A 21,646-nucleotide genomic window follows, 5' to 3' on the forward strand; every position below is an offset into this window, starting at 1 on the left:
TCAAAATTCTTTTAAAATTTCGTCACAGTCAAACAAGTCAAAATTACTTGGTTGGTGGGTCCGACACTTAATTAGTATCTACCATCGACACACAACACGTGTTCGATCTATTAGGATGATTCGGAACAGATCGTGTCAAGTTCCTTCAACCAAAACAGTGAGCAAAAATGGAAAACTCCCTCTATTTAATTTCCCAAAAAAAAAAAAAGTCTACAATCAAGAAAAGGTGGACATATTCATTGCACATCCACACATGGGTTTGTCCAATAAACATACAGGAAGAAATGAAACTGAAGAGGCCGACCACCATTATTTGGCACTTCAAGAAAAAAAAACAAAAAAAAAAACAGCAACAAAGACCAAAAATGGAGGCCATTATTAGTCCTGTCAGAGAGCATTTGTCAGAAAGGAGCTTGTTGCGTGTTGTCACACCTGTCATACCCACCCGGGCCAATGGCCCACTCATCCTGATCCACGTGGCGTTCCTGCCGAGATGGCACACATTGCCGAGGTGGGCTACATCTGAACTGCTTCGAGCCGAGGTCCATCCACCGAGGCACCACGATCCGACGTACTCTGCCGAAGTCCAACTATCGAGCCCCATGACCCAAAGCATGAAACCTGTTGAATTTAGCTGAGGTCCTCAGGTGGAGGTATTTATCAAATGGTCGAAGCCCCGAAACTGATGCGTGAGCCTCCTAACCACAAGGAGTTTCCTCCACTATCACTTCTCCCAAGAGATCGCCTGCTCAGAGATCTTATTCGAATGACTGATGGAACGTTTGTCACAAGCATAAAGGTCAAGTCTTGTCACTAGTATAAAGGACCTGCGCAAGCAATAAATGCGCCGTAAGCTAGCAAGTCAAGTCCTATACCTAAGAACAGACGTTTGAACTAAGGAGATGAGGTCACGTGCCACTTCATCTAAAGGCTCCCATTTCATATGTATCACTATAAATACTCACATTGTGTAATGTCAAAGGCTAATGCAAGAATCAATACTAAAAACTACATTTACTCAACTCTCTCTCAGTTACTTGCAATACACAAATCGAGTTTATACACTTTCACATATACATTTACGAGTACCGGTTGGTAATTATTGTACAATCGGATTACGAATAACCCGTCGAATTTCGAACGTCACCGTCCCGCGTCATTGGGCTACTCTCACGCCTCTTTGAACCCCTCGTTTTAGACCGTCCACGTGTCTTAGCGTGTTGGACATTCGCCCACTCAAGCGCGGGTAGGACCAGCATCTGTTGGCGCACTTTTTGGGGTCAACAGATTGGCGCCGTCTGTGGGAAACCATACTATAACCACGAGCAACCTTGTGGTAGAAGCTTACTGAAAAAATATTTGGGCAACCCCCCTTGAAAAAGGATTTGTTGTTGAAAAAGAACAGGAGGAACCCCTATCACTTAGAGAAATCTAAGTTTGATAAAAGAAAAATGAGATCTAACGAAGATACTCCCCCAAGGAGGGTAAGAGAAAGCACGAATGTGCCTCCCCAGCCTACTGCCCCAGGAGCTCGGACGAGGCTCCACCACCACCAAAGGAGAGGTGGGATGCATGCGACAGCACGACTATCAAGAGAAATGGCTACCATGGCAGCCAACATGAGGGATATAGTCAACCAAAACATTTTTGGCCATGAGAGAGCTCATGGCCCAAATGCAAGGCCAGGGAGGCTTCCCCATTCCTCCATATGCCCCCCGTGGGCACTATCAGCAAGAGGACAAGGTCCAGAGTCAAAGGGTAGCCTCGCCAGACTATGGCCGAGGTGAAAGCCCATTCGAGAGGGAAGTGGGAGTCGACATTTCCTCCAACTATGCATCTGGCCGACCCACCGAGGTCCAAATGAGCCATGATAACTTTCCACCCCCATATGAGTAAGACCCAAGACATAGGAGGGCAGGAAGTGTTTTTGATAGAATCAGCCCTGCCGAACCGAGGCCCAGTCGACAGCAGGCTTAGCAGCCTCGGACGTGGCAACAGACTCCACCTCCGATGCCCCAGCAGCCGGAGAGAAGGCACGAAAATGCCCCCCGCGCTGTCCCGCCTAGAAGTAGGCCGCAAAGGAGGGAGGAAGAGGCTAGGAACCGGCCCGGACCCTCTCACCAACAACCGAGGTACGAGGCCGAAGACTACGATTCTGATGAACAGCAGAGGTCCTGTGGCTTGGACGATGATGATGAGAACCTGCCATTCTCAAGAGAACTAAGAAATGCCCAGGTCCCGAGCCACTATGTCATGCCAAAAATACCAAAGTATGATGGGAGAGGTGACCCAGAAAAGCACCTCAACGCTTACAAAACTCACATGAGCCTGAGGGGCGCCACCCCAGCCATAAAGTACAGAGCATTCCATTTAACCCTCAGTGGAGCGACTGAAATCTGGTATAGTAGGCTACCACCTAGGAGCATTCGAAGCTGGCCCGAGTTCAAAACTACCTTCTTGAAGAGGTTCGCAGTGAGCAAGGAAGGAGAGGCCCCCATCCAGCGTCTCCAAGACATGAGACAGGCACATGACGAGTCCCTAAAAATCTTCCTATCCCGCTTCACCGACGAGATGACCTACTGCGTACAAGTTATCGACAAAGAAACACTACCTGTATTGAGAGGAGGCTATAGATGATGAGAAGGGAGATAATTAATGAAGAATTGATTGAGCATAGGAATAGGGCAAGCAGAGGCCTCCCGCCTCCTCAAAGACAACGAGGTAGGGGACCGACTTCTCACCTCATGGACTACCAGATGAACCGAGCTGAAAATGAGAACTCCGGCCAAGCCCTGGCCACCACAACTCTGAACATGGTTCCAACCTTGGCATATGAGGATGTCAACCCAACTGCTAACCCACATCAGATGGAGGCCCAGCAAGGACCCCGTAGAGGTAGAGGCCGAGGTTTTGCACCTAGAAATAGGTCCAATCCAAACCTCCCTGGATACTGTTTGCACCACAGGTCCTACGGCCACGACACCGCGGATTGCAGAGACTATGCACACCGCTCCCGACAGGAACCCGTCAGAGAAAGACATAACTCGCTCCAGGCGAACAGGGCCCCGCCCAGGCAGGACAACCGACATGGGCATGAGGCGGCAGCTCCTCGTCAAAGGGATGTATCCCCAAGGCGAAGAGAGCAAGACACAGAGAGGCCCAGGGAAGGGTGTAGACACCGAAGAAATAGGCAAGCTCAAGATGAGGCCCCTATCCACGAGATAGATACCATATTTGGAGGCCCTTATGTTGACGGTGAAACGCGGAACGCCAAAAGAAATTATGCTAGGGAGGCTAAGCCCCCCTCTGACGAGCTACATTGTGGACAGTAGCTCTCGAAGAAACCAAGTACCACCAATTGTCTTTACCCAGGAAGACGCCGAAAGAGTTCATTACCCCCACTGCGATGCGCTGGTGGTGAGGGCTGTCATAGCCCGAAATGGGCTCAAACGAATCCTAGTCGACAACGGCAGCTCCGTCAACATCCTATTCGGGTCCGCCTTTGACAAGATGATATTGGACCATCAGTTGACGCCCACCACCACTCCATTGTACGGATTTACCAGAGATAGCATCACTCCGAGAGGAAAGATAACACTGGCGGTGGAGATGGAAGAATCTCCCCAAACCATGATGAATTTCATAGAATTCCTCGAAGTTGACAGTCGGTCGGCTTACCACGGAGTGTTGGGCAGACTGGCCCTAAAGAAATTGGGAGCAGTCACCTCCATCCACCACATATGCATGAAATTCCCAACAGAAAATGGGGTGGCAATGGTAAAAGGCGACCAGAGAGGTTCGAGAGAGTGCTATCTGAGCTCCATTAAGAAGGTAGAGCCCCGGGACGTCCACGTGATCATGGCTGATGTGATCATGGCGGAAGTCCCAGGTGACGCTCCCACTGACCAGGAAGATGTTGATATGATTGACGCAAGCTTATTCAGGAGGTGCTGATCGTTGATGAGATCGACCCCCGCATAATGGAACATGAGCCTCAAGCATTCCCTGTAGAGGAACTTGAGAGCTTCTTAGCCGACCCCTGAGATCCGTTCAAGGTGTTGAAAGTAGGCAGAGGCCTATCCGACATTTTGAGAGAAAAGATTAAGGACTTTCTAGGCAAGAACCTTGACGTCTTCGCTTGGAGGCATGAGGACATGGTGGGCATAGACCCCAAGATCAGCTGCCACCACTTGAAAATTGATCCTAATTTGCCTTGCATAGACAAAAAAGGAGAGCTCTCAACCCTGAGAGGTATGAGGCCCTAAAGGAAGAGGTTCAGAAGCTCATCCAAAATGGCTTCATCAGGGAGGCCACCTATCCGAGGTGGCTCTCCAACCCGGTCTTGGTTAAGAAACACAATGGCAAATGGAGGATATGCATCGACTTTACCAACCTTAATAGAGCTTGCCCGAAAGACAGCTTTTCGCTTCCAAGGATTGACCAATTGGTGGAATCCACGACTGGGCACGAGTTGTTGAGCTTCATGGATGTATACTCCGGCTACAACCAGATCCCCATGCACCCGGCCAATGAAGAGCACACCTCTTTCATCACGGACCAATGCCTCTATTGCTATAGAATGATGCTTTTCGGGTTGAAAAAAGCCGGAGCAACCTACCAAAGACTCGTGAACAAAATGTTTACCGACCTCATTGGCAAGACAATGGAGGTCTACGTGGATGACATGCTGGTGAAGAGCTTAGAGGCAGAAAACCACGTAGCGCACCTCAACAACACCTTCCAAATCCTGAGAAGGTACAGGATGAGGCTCAACCCCTTGAAATGTGCCTTTGGGGTGGCTTCCGGCAAGTTCTTGGGGTACATGGTCAACCAGCGAGGAATTAAAGCAAATCCCGAGAAGATTGAGGCTCTGTGCCAGATGAGGTCCCCTCAAAAGCCAAAAGAAGTGCAAAGCTTAACTGGACGAGTGGCAGCACTCAGTCGCTTTGTCTCCAAAGCAACTGACAAGTGCCTCCCATTTTTCAAAGTGCTTAAGGCTGGGAAGAAATTCCAATGGACTGAGGAATGTGAAGAGGCCTTCTAAGGATTGAAAAGGCATTTGGGGCAAGCCCCCCTCCTCTCCAAGCCGAAGCCCGGCGACATCTTGCAACTATATCTTGCCGTCTCCAATGACGCCATTAGTTCGGTTCTGATTCGAGAAGAAGGGTCCACCCAACTTCCCGTCTACTATACGAGTAAAGCGCTCCTATCGCCAGAGACCCTATACCCCGATATGGAGAAGCTCGCTTTGGCCTTAATCACGGGCTCTAGGAAATTGAGACCTTACTTCCAAGCTCATACCATCCATGTACTTACAAATTTTCCCCTGAGGCAAGTACTCCAAAAGCCCGATGCCTCGGGAAGATTGTTGAAATGGGCAGTGGAACTAAGTGAATTTGACCTTATGTTCAAAGCTAGGGCAGCCATCAAAGGGCAAGCCTTGGCTGACTTTGTTATTGAGTTTGCCAACCTACCCGAGGTGGATGAAATCATGGAATCCGTCGAACCCCCCACGTGGAGCGTCTTCGTCGATGGCTCAGCTGGGGAGGTCAGCTCAGGTGCCGGGGTTGTCCTCATCAGCCCCGAGGGTCACAAACTCACCTCGATCGTGTGGTTCGGATTCAAAGCCACCAACAATGTCGCAGAGTATGAAGCACTCCTTGCAGGCCTCAGACTGGCCAAGGAAATGTAAGTAAAGAAGCTACTCGTCAATAGTGACTCCCAGCTGGTTGTTAGCCAAGTCAATGGTAACTTCTCAGCCAAAGACAAAACGATGGCCTCTTATCTAAAAATGGTGATAAATCTCATCCCATCCTTTGAGAAGTTTGAGTTACCCAGGTTCCCCGCATCGAAAACGCTCATGCGGATGCACTCTCGAAGCTAGCTAGTAGCAAAGACTCGAGCTACTCACTGTAGTACCTATCGAGCACCTCCTCCTGCCTTCTACCGAGGCCCCTATGTCATGTGGGTCTCTGGAACTCCCACCTGGATGCAACCAATCATAGCATATCTGAAAGACCAGGCGCTGCCCACCAACAAGAATGATGCTTATAAGCTGAGAAGGAGGTCAGCCCACTTCCTTTTCATTGATGATATTCTCTACAAGAGAAGCTTCCCCTCTCCACTCTTACGATGCATCAGGGGAGAAGAGGCTACCTACATACTAAGAGAAGTCCACGAGGGAGTGTGTGGCAACCACTCTGGAGGCCTATCTCTGGCACAAAAAATACTGAGGCAAGGGTACTACTGGCCTACTTTGAAACTGGACGCCTTCGAATTCGTGCGAAAATGTGATAAGTGCCAACGATTCTCTCCCGTACAAAGATGACCATCACAGGACTTGACTGCAGTCTCCGGCCCCTAGCCCTTCTCAAAATGGGGGGTGGACCTCATAGGCCCCTTACCTAAAGGTAGAGGAGGTGCAAGTTTTGCATTAGTGGCCATTGATTACTTCACAAAGTGGGTCGAAGCTGAACCACTGGCAAAAATCACGGAAGCAAACACCTCCAAGTTCCTATGGAAGAATATTATTTGCCAGTTCGAAATTCCCTACTCGATCATCTCAGACAATGGCAAGCAATTCGATAACAAGAAGGTTAGAGAACTGTGTGAAAACCTTGGCATAAAGAAGTACTTCTCTACACCTCACTACCCACAAGCTAATGGCCAAGTTGAAGCCGTAAACAAGACAATCAAGCACGTCCTGAAAAGGAAGCTTGATGTATCCAAGGAAGCTTGGGTTGATGAGCTGCCCCAAGTACTTTGGGCAATTCGAACCACCACCAGGACCCCAACTGGGGAGACCCCTTTTCTCATGGCTTTTGGGACTGAGGCAATGAGCCCCGTGGAGGTCGGACTCCCATCTCCACGTCGTCTACACTTCAGCGAAGTGACCAACGACGAGCTCCGGAGGCTCGACCTCGATTTCATTGAGGAGAGAAGGGATGACTCACAGCTGAGACTAGGCACCTATCAAAGAAAGATGACAAGGTACTTCAACTCCAAAGTCAAGAAAAAGTCGTTCCGAATCAACGATCTTGTGCTCAGGAGGGTCTTCCCATCTTCAAAAGAACCTGGTTCCGGTTCCCTGGGGCCGAACTGGGAAGGTCCATACAAGATCAGAGAAGAAATCCGACCTGGAACCTACTGGATTGAAGACATGGACGGCAAGGCACAACCCCGTCCATGGAATATTGAACACCTCAGAATCTTTTATCAATGAATTGTATCATGCTGGATGACTTTCCCAGCCTTTGTAATATTTCTATGGCTCAATAAAATGCATTGATTAAATCGTGTCATACTGCGTCGTCGCCTAGGAGGAGAGGCTCGAGACCCACCTCTGGGCCACCTCGCTTGAACTCTAAGGAGCTATCACATGCCTCCCTTTGGCCTTGCTGAACGCCAAGGGAAGAAGCCTCAACATGGCTGCACCATCCACCATGTCTGGAATGCGTCGTCACCTCGGAAGAGAGGCTCGGGACCCACATCTGGGCCACCTCGTTTGAACTCCGAGGCGCTAGCACATGCCTCCCTTTGGCCTTGCTGAACACCAAGGGGAGAAGCCTCAACATGGCTGCACCATCGACTATGTCTGGGATGCGTCGTCACCTCGAAGGAGAGGCTTGGGACCCACCTCTGGGCCACCTTGCTTGAATTCCGAGGCGCTAGCACATGCCTCCCTTTGGCCTTACTGAATGCCAAAAGGAGAAGCCACAACCCTACAGTCCGAGGCTCACATTGTTGACTTAAGTCCGATCTCCTTAGGTCATGTTAATGTGCTTAAGTCCAAGGTTCGTACTGCTCATCTCCTTAAGTGATGTTAATGTGCTTAAGTCCGAGGTTCACGCTGTTCATCTCCTTAAGTCATGTTAATTTGCTTAAGTCCGAGGTTCGTACAGCTCATATCCTTATAGAAATTTGCTTAAGTCCGAGGCTCACAGAGTTCATCTCCTTAAGTTATGTTAATTTGCTCAAGTCCGAGGTTCGCACAGCTGATTTCCTCAAGTTATGCTCATTTATTTCAGTCCGAGGCTCACAAAGTTATTTAGTTAATGCTTACATCAAGTTCCAGTTCATTTGTTTAACGAGGTATAAAAACTTAGACAAAAAGCAACAATGAAAGAAGAAAGACATTATATTGATATTCCAAAGGTTACAAAGGAGGGCCTCTGGCCATTATATCCAAATTACTGAAAAATAAAACCTAGTCTATGCTTGGCTAGATGACGGAGGTGCCTCGGCAATATGGGCTTCGACAACTTGGGCATCAGTAGTTGTTTTCTCTGCCTCGACATTTGGGGCTTCGGCATCAACTTCTTCATCACCCTGGACCTCCTCAGCTGGGGTCTGAGGTACCTCATCAACAAATTCGGACCTAAGTTGAGCCGGGTCCAAATTGGGATACAGCTCCTCTGCCCTCTCTAGCACTTCGGCATAGGCGAAGTTCCTCCAGTAAGAGCTGAAGCTTTTGTACTCCTCTGTAGTGTGGAAATTGGCGATGTATTCCTTCACCGCCTCTTCCCTTGCAGTTCTGGCCTCTTCTCTGGCAACCGAGGCGTCGTTCATATACCACTTCGCCTGGCCTTCGAGAAACTGATAGGCATCTCGAGCACCGGCCAAGGAGAGATTCGCCTTCTCAAGAGCCTCAGCAGTCACCTTTTGGTGCTCATTGGAAACCTCCACCTTCTTTGTCAAGGAGGCCACCTCGCACTGTGACTCATATACTTCCTTCTTTAGGGCCTCAATTTGGGCCAAAGCAGACTCAAGCTTCGCCGCCTCTTCAACCCTCTGGGCTTTGGCTTCTTCGGCCTCGGCCTTAGCAGCTTTAACCTCCTCTACAAGGGAGGCAACCTTCCCCTCCGAGATGTGGGTCCTTGTCTGGAATTCGCTCAAGGCCTCCCTGCACTCGAGCACGAGGCCAAAGGTTCGGGCACTTTGGCTCACCAGTGCCCTTGTCAAGTCTGTGGCATCACAAGACGAGGCATGCAGCTGCCACCTCTCTGTCCAGAACTTGTAAAAGCTCTTGGTGGCACTTCTGATTTCCTCAGGGAGAGCCTCCACCAAGGCTGGGGCCAGCTCCTCCTCCCTCCTAGCTAGGAAGTTTGGAGACTTTCCCTTTTCCCGAACCGGCTTCTCCTTTGCTGCCTCCTCTTCGGCGGCTTCTGCAGCTCGCCTTGCAGCCTCTTCGGCCTCTACCTCTCTTACCATCTCCGTTTTGATGACTTTAGAGGCTGCAGCAAGAAGCTTCGGCTCTCTAGTCTGTTCGGCCCTATGGGACACTGAGGTCCCAGACTTGCCAGCTGAGCTGGAGATGTGCACCAGCTTCCTCTTCTTAGTCTCCTCAGAGACTTTTTCCTTGCCCCGAGGCTCCTTAGGCTTCCCTGGCCTCTGAGTAGTTGGCTCCTCTGAGGCCCTGGGAGTGTAGTCCTTGGACAGGCACTCAACCCTACCTCGGACTTCCTTTGCCCCATTGGACCCAGGCTTCAGGGGCCTCGCCTTCGCAGTAAAAGTGGCCTTCAAGATAGAGGCCATGTCCGGAGCTGGGTACTCCCTCTTCTTGAATTTGTCTGCACAATATGTCAGATCAGCATCAGCATAAGAAACAATAAGGATAAAAACAAGTGTTGGGGCCTCATACCTCTGGATGCCATCAGCTCGAAGTCCAAAAAGTATCTGCTTCTATCAATCAGGTGATCGAAGTGCCGAAGCTTCAGAGGCCTCTTGTAAATATCCTCTATCACCTCGAATTCCTCCCTGCTGAGCTCGAACCTCGTACTACTATCTGCAAAGGAACCTCCAAGAGTTAGACGAATTCATATTCTGACTTCAAAAGACAAGCAGAGGTCGGGAGACTCACGAGCTTCGTAGTACTGGGTCGGCACTGTGCATGACAGGGCTTTGTCACCCTCCACTGCCTGCCATTTACCTCGCACCCAGAACCAGGACTCCTTCCACCCCTTGATAGAGGAAGGAAGTCCCACCACAAAGGGTGCGTGAGCCCCCCAAGGCGTGAGGTAGTACCACGCCCTTAACTCCTTCCCAATTACCCGGGGCTGGAACAGGGTCATGAACACATGAAGAGGCATGTCCACCCCAAGTGACACTTCCTTCCACAGGAAGTATGAGCCGACCAGCTAGCTCCACCCATTCGGCAGAACCTGGGTCAGCGACAGCATGAATTTCCTAAGCACCGCCCTAAAGAAAGGGTGCAGAGGAAGACGCATACCTGCCTTGAACAAGTATTCACTCATGGCCACTCAGTCGGGCCTCGGATAGAAGGCCCGCTCGGGCACTAACATTTCTATGTTATGGGGTACACTGTACCTCTCCCTAAGTTCCCCCAACCTCTTCCCCGTCATATTCGAGGGCACGCTAGAAGCCCCCCACTCCTGGGTATAATCTACAGCCTCCTTGGCCATGGCATACCTATCCACCTCGGACATCCCCCCATGACCGACCCCATAGTCTAAAGACGCCACTGTAACAAGCTCCCTACCCGAAGTGGACTCCATTTTGTCAGTACAAAGAAAGTAACAAGGGTTTTTTATGCAAACAATACCTAAACGAGTTCGAAACAAACGGAGACTGGTCGGAATTTAATATCACAGACAACCTCGACGCCGAAAAATTGGAGATTTGAGAGAGTTTCAGAGTGCAAAGTGTTCAAAAATCCTGAAAATTGGGATTTTCTCGCCTTTTATAAAGGTCCAAAACGAACCCCAGCCGTCAGATCAAATCTCAATCAATCCGAGCCCTCCATTTCAGATCCAATCCGAGGTGCTGAATTCAAACAGTTTTTAAATCCTACGCTTCAGATTTATGCGTACATCCCACGCACCTCTCCAACGCGTCTGCTTCTAGAAACGCCAGCTGCCCTCATAATTGCATTTTTAATTCGACGGCAGCAGCGCCTTGGAAGTTGTAACGGTTCAGCCACCTTTCCTCGAAAACAAGCACAAAACATCAAATCATTGGCACAGCAACCAACGCGTAATCATTACCATTGGACCTCGGCAAGCCTTGCATGTTTGGTTCCTCAACCACCTCGGCTTCCTCCTCGCCATTCAGCATTCAAGCCTCGCAGGTTCCGTTTTCTCAATCACCTCGGCTTCCTCCTCGCCATTCAACATTCAAGCCTTGCAGGTTCGGTTTCCTCAACCACCTCGGCTTCTCTCCTCACCATTCAGCATCAAAACCTCGCAGGTTCGGTCCCTGAACCACCTCGGCTTCCTCCTCGCCATTCAGCATTCAAGCCTCACAAGATCGGTTTCCTCAACCACCTCGGCTTCTCTCCTCACCATTCAGCAATCAAGCCTCGCAGGTCCGGTTTTCTCAACCACTTCAGCTTCATCACATTTCAGCCTTTACAAGCCTCGCAGGTTCGGTTTATTCAACCAACTCGGCTTCTTCATCATTCATCCGCGGCAACACATCTCAAACTCCAACCATGATATAAATATCTATACTTGGACTCAGGGGACTATTATTTGGGGTTCAAAAATTCTTTCAACTTCTACTCCATTAAAGTTCTCGCATTACATTAATGATTATACTTAGACTTGGGGGACTATTGTTGCGTGTTGTCACACCTGTCATACCCACCCGGGCCAATGGCCCACTCATCCTGATCCACGTGGCATTCCTGCCGAGGTGGCACACATTGCCGAGGTGGGCTACATCCAAACTGCTTCGAGCCGAGGTCCATCCACCGAGGCACCACGATCCGACGTACTCTGTCGAAGTCCAACTACCGAGCCCCATGACCCAAAGCATGAAACCTGTAGAATTTAGCTGAGGTCCTCGGGTGGAGGTATTTGTCAAATGGTCGAAGCCCCGAAACTGATGCGCGAGCCTCCTAACCACAAGGAGTTTCCTCCACTATCACTTCTCCCAAGAGATCGCCTGCTCAGAGATCTTATTCGAATGACCGATGGAACGTTTGTCACAAGCGTAAAGGTCAAGTCTTGTCACTAGTATAAAGGATCTGCGCAAGCAATAAATGCGCTGTAAGCTAGCAAGTCAAGTCCCATACCTAAGAACAGACGTTTGAACTAAGGAGATGAGGCCACGTGCCACTTCATCCAAGGGCTCCCATTTCATATGTATTACTATAAATACTCACATTGTGTAATGTCAAAGGCTAATGTAAGAATCAATACTAAAAACTACATTTACTCAACTCTCCCTCAGTTACTTGCAATACACAAATCGAGTTTATACACTTTCACATATACATTTACGAGTACCAGTTGGTAATTATTGTACAATCGAATTACGAATAACCCGCCGGATTCCGAACGTCACCGTCCCGCGTCGTTGGGCTACTCCCACGCCTCTTTGAACCACTCGTTTTAGACCATCCACGTGTCTTAACGTGTTGGACATTCGTCCACGCAAGCGCGGGTGGGACCGACATCTATTGGCATACTTTTTGGGGTCAACAAAGCTCTTAGCAGATGAAAAATGGCGGAAAGCTAGAAATTTTGCTTCACAGATACAACCAAGCCTCAGACTAATTATCTTTACGACCAAGAAGATGATATATGGGCTGCACTTTTCAATCTCACCCACTGCCGAAATCTCCATTACTTCCGGCGACCACAGTAACGTCAACCATCGACACTAGCTACATTTCGAAATACTAACGGTTCTTTTTTTACCATTGGATCGACATTGAATGTTGATGTAAATAAAATGTTGATGTTTGCATATTCAACTTTTTTGCAGGACTTTTCCAACGTACGCAACAGGCTCCTGCAAGAATTTGTCTTTCTTTTAACTTTTCTATTCAATTCAATTTCTCTCCATGTTTTGGTTGGGGGCACGTTCATTTGCTCCTTTCTTGTTGGGCCAGCATTATGATCTTTATTGGGCCTATTAGATCTATTATTTAGGATAACTTACAAAAATGCCCTTAAAATTAAATGTCTTTTGAAAAATTATATGAAAAATCTTTAGAAAGTAAAAAATAATGTGTAATATGAAAAAGTGACACAATATCACTTTTTTTTTTATTTTTTTTTATAAAAATTGTCACTTTTTAATTAAAAAAAGGTAACACAATAGCACTTTTGAAAGTTAAGTCATTTTTTTTAATTAAAAAATGACATACAATGTCATTTTTATTAAAAAATTATGTTCGTCACTAAAAAAAGTGATAGAAATCAAGAAGATGACTGAAAAAAATGACAAGCACTAAAGAAGTGGAAAATATTTAAAAAAGTGACAAAGATTCAAAAAAATGACAAAAAGAAAAAGTGACAAAAAGAAAAAAAAAAGTGATACAAAGTCAAAAAATTTGACAGAAAATTAAAAAAAAATGTGACAAACACTCAAAAAGTGACACGATATTACTTTATCTAGATCAGAAACAGTGGCTAGATGTCCATAAAAGATTCTCATTTTCTCTTGAATTATCACGTCTAATTTCATAAGGTTTTGGATTGTTATCATCTTCTTTGTTAAATGACGAGGACAGCATGTAGGCCAATCTTTTTGCCCTCAATTCTATTTATTATCAACACATCTGTAATAAACACATAAATGGTACATCTTTACTTACAATCATATAGGCAATAATCCCTATTAATAGAACTAAAGAACATCCATAGAAATCAAAAAATGGGTAAAGAAGTTAACTTCCTACAAATAATAGGAACTTGTTCAGTATAGGTATCATATAAATTTATAACATCGGACTTCAAAGACTTAAATATTCAATAGAACTCAAAAAACAAAAACTCCCACCACTCCGAATTTATTCTAAAAAATGGCATTGGTAGCACTGGCAAAAATGGCATTGGTAGCACTGGCAATCGTAGGCCAATGATCAACACACTCCTTTCCAATTGGACCTTTTACGATAGGACCTACAAACACAAAACTGACAAATATTTTTTTTTTTTTTAAGTGACAAAACACCAATTAAACATTGAAATCAAATAAATAAAGTAATAGAAATAAAAAAAAATAGAAAAAGGAAAAAAAGTGACACAATCGTCTTCCTTCTGCCTTCTTCATTCAATACCAAGTATCTTTAATTCAATTTATTGACAAAACGTCGATCAAAATGTCAAGAGTTAGCACTAATTTGATTAATACTCTATTAACTAATTAAATGATTTAACCCCGCATTTAATACGTTATAAAACTATCAAACCCATCCCAAGACCTAAATCGGTCCCAATGTCCAGAAAGGTCCCAAAAAAATCCTTTCACCCATTTAATTTCACAGTTCTGCAGCACCTGAATCGGAATTCAAATCTAAAGGATTTCGAACTCCGTCGCCTGAGGCTTTTGAGGAAAATGAGTTGTTGATTCATGAAAGACCTTGGTTTCTTCCCCTTACGCATCTGTTATATATGTGTGTGTGTGTGTTTCATCTTGCACAAGACTACTTGCTTTCTTCTACTTCGACTCACTTGCTTTACTAAATGGATTTGCGATTTATTTATTTTTTTTTGGGAAATTATGTGAAAATTGGATTTTATTGCTAAAATCATTCCAGGTTTCTGGGTGCATTGAGGTTTATGCAATATGTTTATACAGAAAAAAATTGAAATTTTGTTGATGGAGTCAATGGTCTAGTGGATTGGAGCAAGAATGGGGTTATGAAAGCTCAATTGTTGGTGATCATAATGAAAGGGTGTGGAGAGTACTCAGTTGGATGAGAAATTTAGTGCTAACTCTTGACATTTTGATCGGCGTTTGGTCCATAAATTGAATTAAAGATGTTTGGTGTTCAATGAAGAAAGAGGAGGTATGCTTGGCATTTAACAAGGAAGATGATAACAATTCAAATTGTGTGAAATTAAACATGATAACTAAAGAGAAAATGAGAATCTTTTATGGATATCTAGCCATTGTTTCTAATCTACATAAAGTAACATCGTGTCATTTTTTTTTTTGAATTTAGTCACTTTTTGAGTATTTGTCACTTTTTTCACACATTTTTTGAATTTGTATCACTTTTTTCTTTTTTTAATTTATGTCACTTTTTTTTAGTTTGTCTTTTATAAAAAAAAAAAAAAAATTGTTACTTAATGTTTGTCATTTTTTTATTTTGTCACTTTTTTGAATTCGTCACTTTTTTTTGTAATTTATTGTCACCTTTTTGAATTTTCGCCACTTTTCAGTGTTTTTCACTTTTTTCAGTCATCCTCTTGATTTCTATCACTTTTTTTTTTTAACAAACATAACTTTTTAATAAAAATAACATTGTATGTCATTTTTTAATAAAAAAAAGTGACACTTAACTTTCAAAATGCTATTGTGTTACCTTTTTTTTATTAAAAAGTGACAATTTTCATTTTTTTTAAAAGTAATATTGTGTCACTTTTTAATATTACACATTATTTTTAACTTTCTAAAGATTTTTCAAAAGACATCTAATTTTAAGGGCATTTTTGTAACTGCACATATATCTTTTCTTCAAAAGCTTGTGGAATGGTCTGCTGTTATTTTGCCTGGGCCTTTTTTATTGGCTTAAATAATTGGGCCTAAAATTTATTTTCGTTGGTATAAATTATTCGAAAAATTTCATATCTACATCATTACAAAATAAAATTTCAAGATTTACTATGTGACATTTAGGCCATGCCTGATAACCTTCTTTTTCCATGAAAAATGGAAAATATTTTCCGTTTCCATCCAAAATTGTGTGTTTGATGGCACCCAAATTTCATGGAATTGGTTTTCCACTTCCTCTCCCACGTGACCACCTTTTCCAGCTTTTTAAGTAAAACCAATTCCTTTGGTTTTGGTGAGAAAATAATTTTCAACTTTTTATTTATTTATTTATTTTTGGTAATGGGAAAAAATTATATGCACAATTGTAAAAAAAATTATCCATTTAATTGATAATTTTCATGAAAAATAAAACCAAACGAACACTAAAAGATCCAAAATTTTAACTTTTTTCAGGTGAAAAATTATATCAATCAAACACATTTAATTAGGCAATTCAATTCCCTGAAATTCGTTTTCTTTCCACCCAAATTTCATTCTTGCAATCAAACAGACCCTATATAATTCAAGTAATACTTTGTGATATAGTAAATATTTTAAGAAATACTAGATGCCAAATATAGATCAAAACAATCTTTGTGACTGAAATTTTTTAAATGACCCTAGCATCAAGGATCATTCAATATCCTTTTCAAATTAATGAATACAGAATTCAAAAAATTAGAAATGGGCAAACCGTATCCCAATGTGTAAGTGGAGATAGTCATCCTTCTCATTATTTTCTACTATGCCTATCCATCAAGAAGCTGTTGGAAAAAATAATTAGTTACAGTAGTGATCAGAACAATATAATGCAGAAATATAAAACTTATCGTCCGATCGAATCTCGTGACAGCACGATGTCCTAAAGTGAAATTGCCCATCGATAATTGATGTGACCTCCGTTGACAATCACTCCCAAAATACAATGATCGTAAATCACTTGTGCAGCAATCACGAATGGTTTTTCTAGAACTCTCAATTGTACTCCAGAATATATGTAAAAACCCGAATATGAGGAGGATTGATGCAAGATGATTTTTCTATTTTTTTTTTTGTGCGTCTTTTTTCCAAAACGGGATATGAGTTTATATATGAAAGATGGAAATAACAGTCTTCACCATGTTAATGCAGAATTTTAATGACTGAGTAGTGAGTGTTTTAATGGCTGTTAGTGGGTTGTTACAAAAACGAACAGTCAAAAAATATTGGCTAGTTTTACCCATTAAATAATAAAAAAAATATTTATTTTAGTCAAGGAAGAAGCCCAAGAGCCCAAAGCCCCAATCAAGACATTTTATTTTAATATCTGCGTGGGGAGTGACTTGAACCCCTGGCGTCCCACACAGAAGCTACATTTTCCATCACTTTGTCACTTTATCTAATTTAATTATTTCTTTCACATTTTATATATATACCATAAATATATAACAGAAGCTATCCTGTTTCAGAAATATAATCATTCCTTCATTTTTTTTCTTATTTGTACATGTAATGTTTCAGACCTTAAAATGAATTATAATTCACGTTTCAAGAAGTTGCTTCAACTAAATATACATTCAATTCGAAATGTGTACATTTTTGTTCACGAATCATTTACTAAATGTTTAATTTTTGTATTGTTTCATTTTACTAAATGTGTAATTTTTTGTTCTTTTTAAGATCATTTTTTTTTATTTGCATATGTTGCTCGCTCACTTTCAGCCAACTAAGACTAAGCAGGCATATTATTGGATGATGCTTCTTCATCATCATTATTTTTTGCCTTATGGATACATGATTCACCCAAATTAGAAATGCTGGATATACCTTGTGGCGCATTCCTATTTGACTATTCACACAAACTCCACGACATACTAGTGTTCTCAGCCAATGCTTGCTTTCTGGGCAATAATATGATCCATGGTTTGAATTTTGGGGATATGGTCTTGTAATTTTCCAACTAAATTCTAGCTATTATATATATCACATTCACATACATTTCCAATAGAACTTTACAATTTCAAAATTATGAATAGAAAACACTAATTTAAAATCATGGAGTATGAATGAAGAAACAACAGAGTATGATAATGACATTTTCATATGTTAAAAGCCATTATAGCACATTTCAAAAGTTGAAATTAACTGCACTATTCAAAAGAATAGAATTTGCCACATAATGTTATTCAATAAAAATAGACAAAAGAACACCTTATTCAATAACCACCCCTTCACCATTTTGTCATGCCTAACGCTATACAACACAAGGCCGAAATTTGTATCGTAGGCTTCAATAATCTTCTCACAACTATGTTTAAATAGTTGGCAAACCAAGTTAGATATTGATATGATTGGATCAAATCTCTCTGCCATTGTATCAATTTTGCCATTTATAATTTATCACATACAGTCTGCAATTGTGGCTGCAAAGGGTGGAAAAAAATTACAAAAAAAAGGTTTATAGCGACTGAAATAAACATGCAAATTATAAATCCACGTTCAACCACATCACATACAACATATGAATAAAAAGGGGATGATTGCAGCAACGGTCTCAAACCTTTTGATTTTTTGAAGACTTTATCTTAACCTTTACTTTGTGCCACCTACGGTTTCAAACCTTTCAAAAATTGGCCCTAGGGTCTAAGTGGATGATTTCTATTAGTTTAAATGTTAGTAGACCCAATGAATTTGACTTTAACCCTAAAATAGTAACTTTGAATTAAAAATGAAAAACATTAAACAAAAAACAAAAAAAATCAAAACCTAGTCACTATTTACCTTCTTCCTCCCATACCCACCACCATCGCCACCCCACCTTCTTCTAAACCCAAAACCAGGTGGACCCGTTTTACCCCTTTCCGCCACCACCACCTCTGCTGCCCTCTTCCACCTTCGTTGTCATGGTATGCTAGCTGCAAATAGGCCTTGTGCTATTATTGCTAAGGATTTGGGGCACTACTATTATAAAAGGTCGAAGATAGGTGGGGCAAATTGACAAATTCTCTCTCCATATATGAAAATATGTAATAATCATTAATTATTTCTATTTTCTATGAGCTTGTAGACTAGATTGTTACTAGGATTTTACTGCATATAGAAACGTGGAAGCTATAAATTGCGGAGGGGGGAACCCATGGTTGCGCAATGTGAATAGTCATGTTGGTAGGCAACTCTGGAAGTATGATTGAGTGCTGGGTCTTCGGAAGAATTGGCAGAGATTTGAGAAATTTCGCAGCTAAAGATTTGAGAAAAAAGCACTTCTATGATCGTGAGCAATTTCACAGCCAGAGAGCTAATGAGGATGTGTAATGTGGGTGTGGGAGGGAGAAGATAAATAGTGACTAGGTTTTGATTTTTTGGCTTTTGTTTTATGTTTTTTATTTTTAATTTAAAGTTAGCATTTCACCCATTTTAAAATTAGTCAAAGTCAAAGTTATTGGATCAAATAACGGTCAAACTAACAAAAATCATCAATTTTGGACCCGAAGTGCTAATTTTTGAAAGGTTTGGAATTGTGAGTGGCCCAAATTGAAGGATAGGTAAGGTTTGCAAAAAATCAAAGGTTTGGGATCACTGCCATAGTTATCCCTAAAAAAAGTATGCAAAGGAAATACGACTCCATAACAAAAGATCAACTGTTCTGCACTTGAATATATTTTAAAAATTTCTCATCCGTGCTTTGTTATCAACTTTTATAAAATTTGTCTCATTTTGTGCCGATGATTTCAATTTATTGAGAGGATTCTAGACGAAGAATAATATGAATGAATATGAATCGATGCAATACGGGATTTTGAATATAAAATTATATTAAGGGACGTGTTTGGCGGAAAAAATTTAGCTCAAATTAATTATCTAGTATGAATGATATTATTATGGTAAGTAGCGTGTTTGGGGAGAACCAATCTAGCAGAGTTTTGATTTCTAGTATGAGTGAGTTGATTTCTTCAATTTTTATCCTACTATATTTTCTACAGTAATTCTAGGATAAAATTAATTACAAAGTAATTTTTGAAATTTTATGTAATACTGGGTAAGGGGTGTAATTGTCACTAAATTATTTGGTATTCCCCTTTATAATGGCTGCTATTTTATATTATGAAAATTTGGGTTGGAAGAATTTATTTTTCGTTGACCTTATAATTCTTTTACATGTCTCAAGCTCTTTGGGCTGCTAGAGGCTCCAATTTTTTGATCTTGTTTCTTTGTCGTGGTCATGGTTATTCTGCTTGGGTCTGATCATTTAAAATACCCAAGTTCGCATCCACAGTTGTAGCCTCTAAATAGCAGCCTAATTTGCTCTGCACCTGGAATTAACAGTTGAAGCTGGTAAGAGCACGGCAGGTAACTTGATATTGAAAAGTGAAGCATGATTGTGACAGGAGGAATTAGGAGTTTAAGCATTTGTCTCTAAACATTTAGTGCCACCATAATGGAAAAGAAAATACTTTGGCAATGTGAGAAAGACAATATCATAGTAGCTTTCATGGCCATAAACACTGCGAAATTTGAATCTCATGATTGCAAATCTAGTTGCCACCTGGCACCGGCTGCTATGTTAAAAATTATGGAGAGAACTCAATTTCTCTTGTACTTGACTAAATTATTTGATAACTGTCAAAATAATAAGTGATTGGAAGTTATCACCAATTACATTTTCTTGGTTAAAGGCTCCATCAATCGTCCCAATTGCTCAGGTGAGTCCGAGCTCGTGGATTTTTTATTATTATTAGAGGCAACATTTTGGAATACTCGTCCCTTGAATAAAGGAAGAGGCGACATATTTTGGATTCCTCGTTCCCTGAATGAAGGAAGAAGCGACATTTTATAAGTTTTCATTCCTTGAATAAAGGAAGACACGGCATTTGTTGGAGTCCTTGTTCCTTGAAAATTGGAGAGGCTAATACTTAAATGTTTTTGCCCTTGCAAAAGGAGCGTTTCTTGGGCTTATTCACGAGATGTTTATTCCTTGTCTCTCGATATCGTCAAGCTTAGCTGTAAATCTTAGTCTATTTCGAGGCCCCTTTGTAAGACTCCGATAGTTCGAGAGCTATTAGTGAGATGTTTATTTCCCGCTTCGCCACATGTTTATTCCTGGTATCATGAGATGTTTATTCATCACCTCTCACTATTTTCGAGCTTGCTATAAGACCTCGTCCATCAGAGGTTGTTTATAAGATTCCGATAGTTCAAGAGTTGTTAGCGGGGATATTTATTTCCGTTTCACCAGATGCTTATTCCTGATTTTGCCATATGTTTATTCCTCACCTCTCACTATTGTCGAGTTTAGCTGTAAGCTCTCGTTTATCCGATGCCACTTATAAGACTCCGATAGTTCAAGAGCTATTAGTGGATGTTTATTCTCACTTTGCTAGATGCTTATTCCTGATTTCACGAGATGTTTATTCCTCGCCTCTCACTATTATCGAGCTTAGATTTAATCCCTCATCTATCCAAGGCTGCTTATAAGACTACGACAGTTCAAGAGCTATTCGCGAGATGTCCACTTCCCACCTCGTCAGATGTTTATTCTTGACTCTGTAAGATGTTTATTCATTGCCTTTCATTATCGTTGAGCTTAGCTGTAAGCCTTTATCTATTTGAGGCCGCTTAGAAGACTATAATAGTTGAAGTGCTATTAGTGGGATGTTTATTCCCCTTCTCGGGAGATGATCATTCATTGTCTCTTACTATGGTCGAGTTTAGTTATAAGACCTCGTCATTCTGATGCCAGTTTATACGATTCCAATAGTTTGAGAAGATCCATTAGCTCCATATTCATTCCCCGCTTTGTGAAATGCCTTACCATATGGGTTATTGCATCACAGCTACATCTGTTTTTAGAGAGCTCATCATGTCTCTATATCGAATGCATTACAATTGCCTATTTTTCAAAATTTTACTCATTCTTCAACTATATCACATCTACTTATCTTCAGAGAGTTTATATTATCCCTTGCATGGATGAACAATCTATCATGCAGAAAGCTCTTGATATGGACGAACCATCCACCATGCTAGGATGTGATATATGACTTCGTAAGGAGAGGGGGTGGGCCTACCCTATTACCTACGAAGACAAAGTCTTCCATGACTGTATCAAATACCATGGAGGAAGCCCTTGCACAGAAGAGTAAACCCTAAGAAGAAGGTA

General features: G+C 42.5%; 1 protein-coding gene across 1 annotated transcript; it reads right to left on the reverse strand.

The window, feature by feature from the left end:
• Positions 1–8,211: 8,211 nt before the first annotated feature.
• Positions 8,212–10,253, reverse strand: LOC111378226 (axoneme-associated protein mst101(2)-like). Its single transcript, XM_023001395.1, has 3 exons — positions 10,229–10,253; positions 8,707–9,569; positions 8,212–8,658 (listed from the first exon to the last, which is right to left on the reverse strand). The coding sequence occupies exons 1-3, from the start codon at positions 10,251–10,253 to the stop codon at positions 8,212–8,214; spliced, it is 1,335 nt and encodes a 444-aa protein (XP_022857163.1).
• Positions 10,254–21,646: the final 11,393 nt, after the last annotated feature.

This window comes from Olea europaea, unplaced genomic scaffold (assembly GCF_002742605.1).
Source record: "Olea europaea var. sylvestris unplaced genomic scaffold, O_europaea_v1 scaffold1787, whole genome shotgun sequence".
In the NCBI taxonomy this organism is placed as follows: Eukaryota; Viridiplantae; Streptophyta; class Magnoliopsida; order Lamiales; family Oleaceae; genus Olea; species Olea europaea.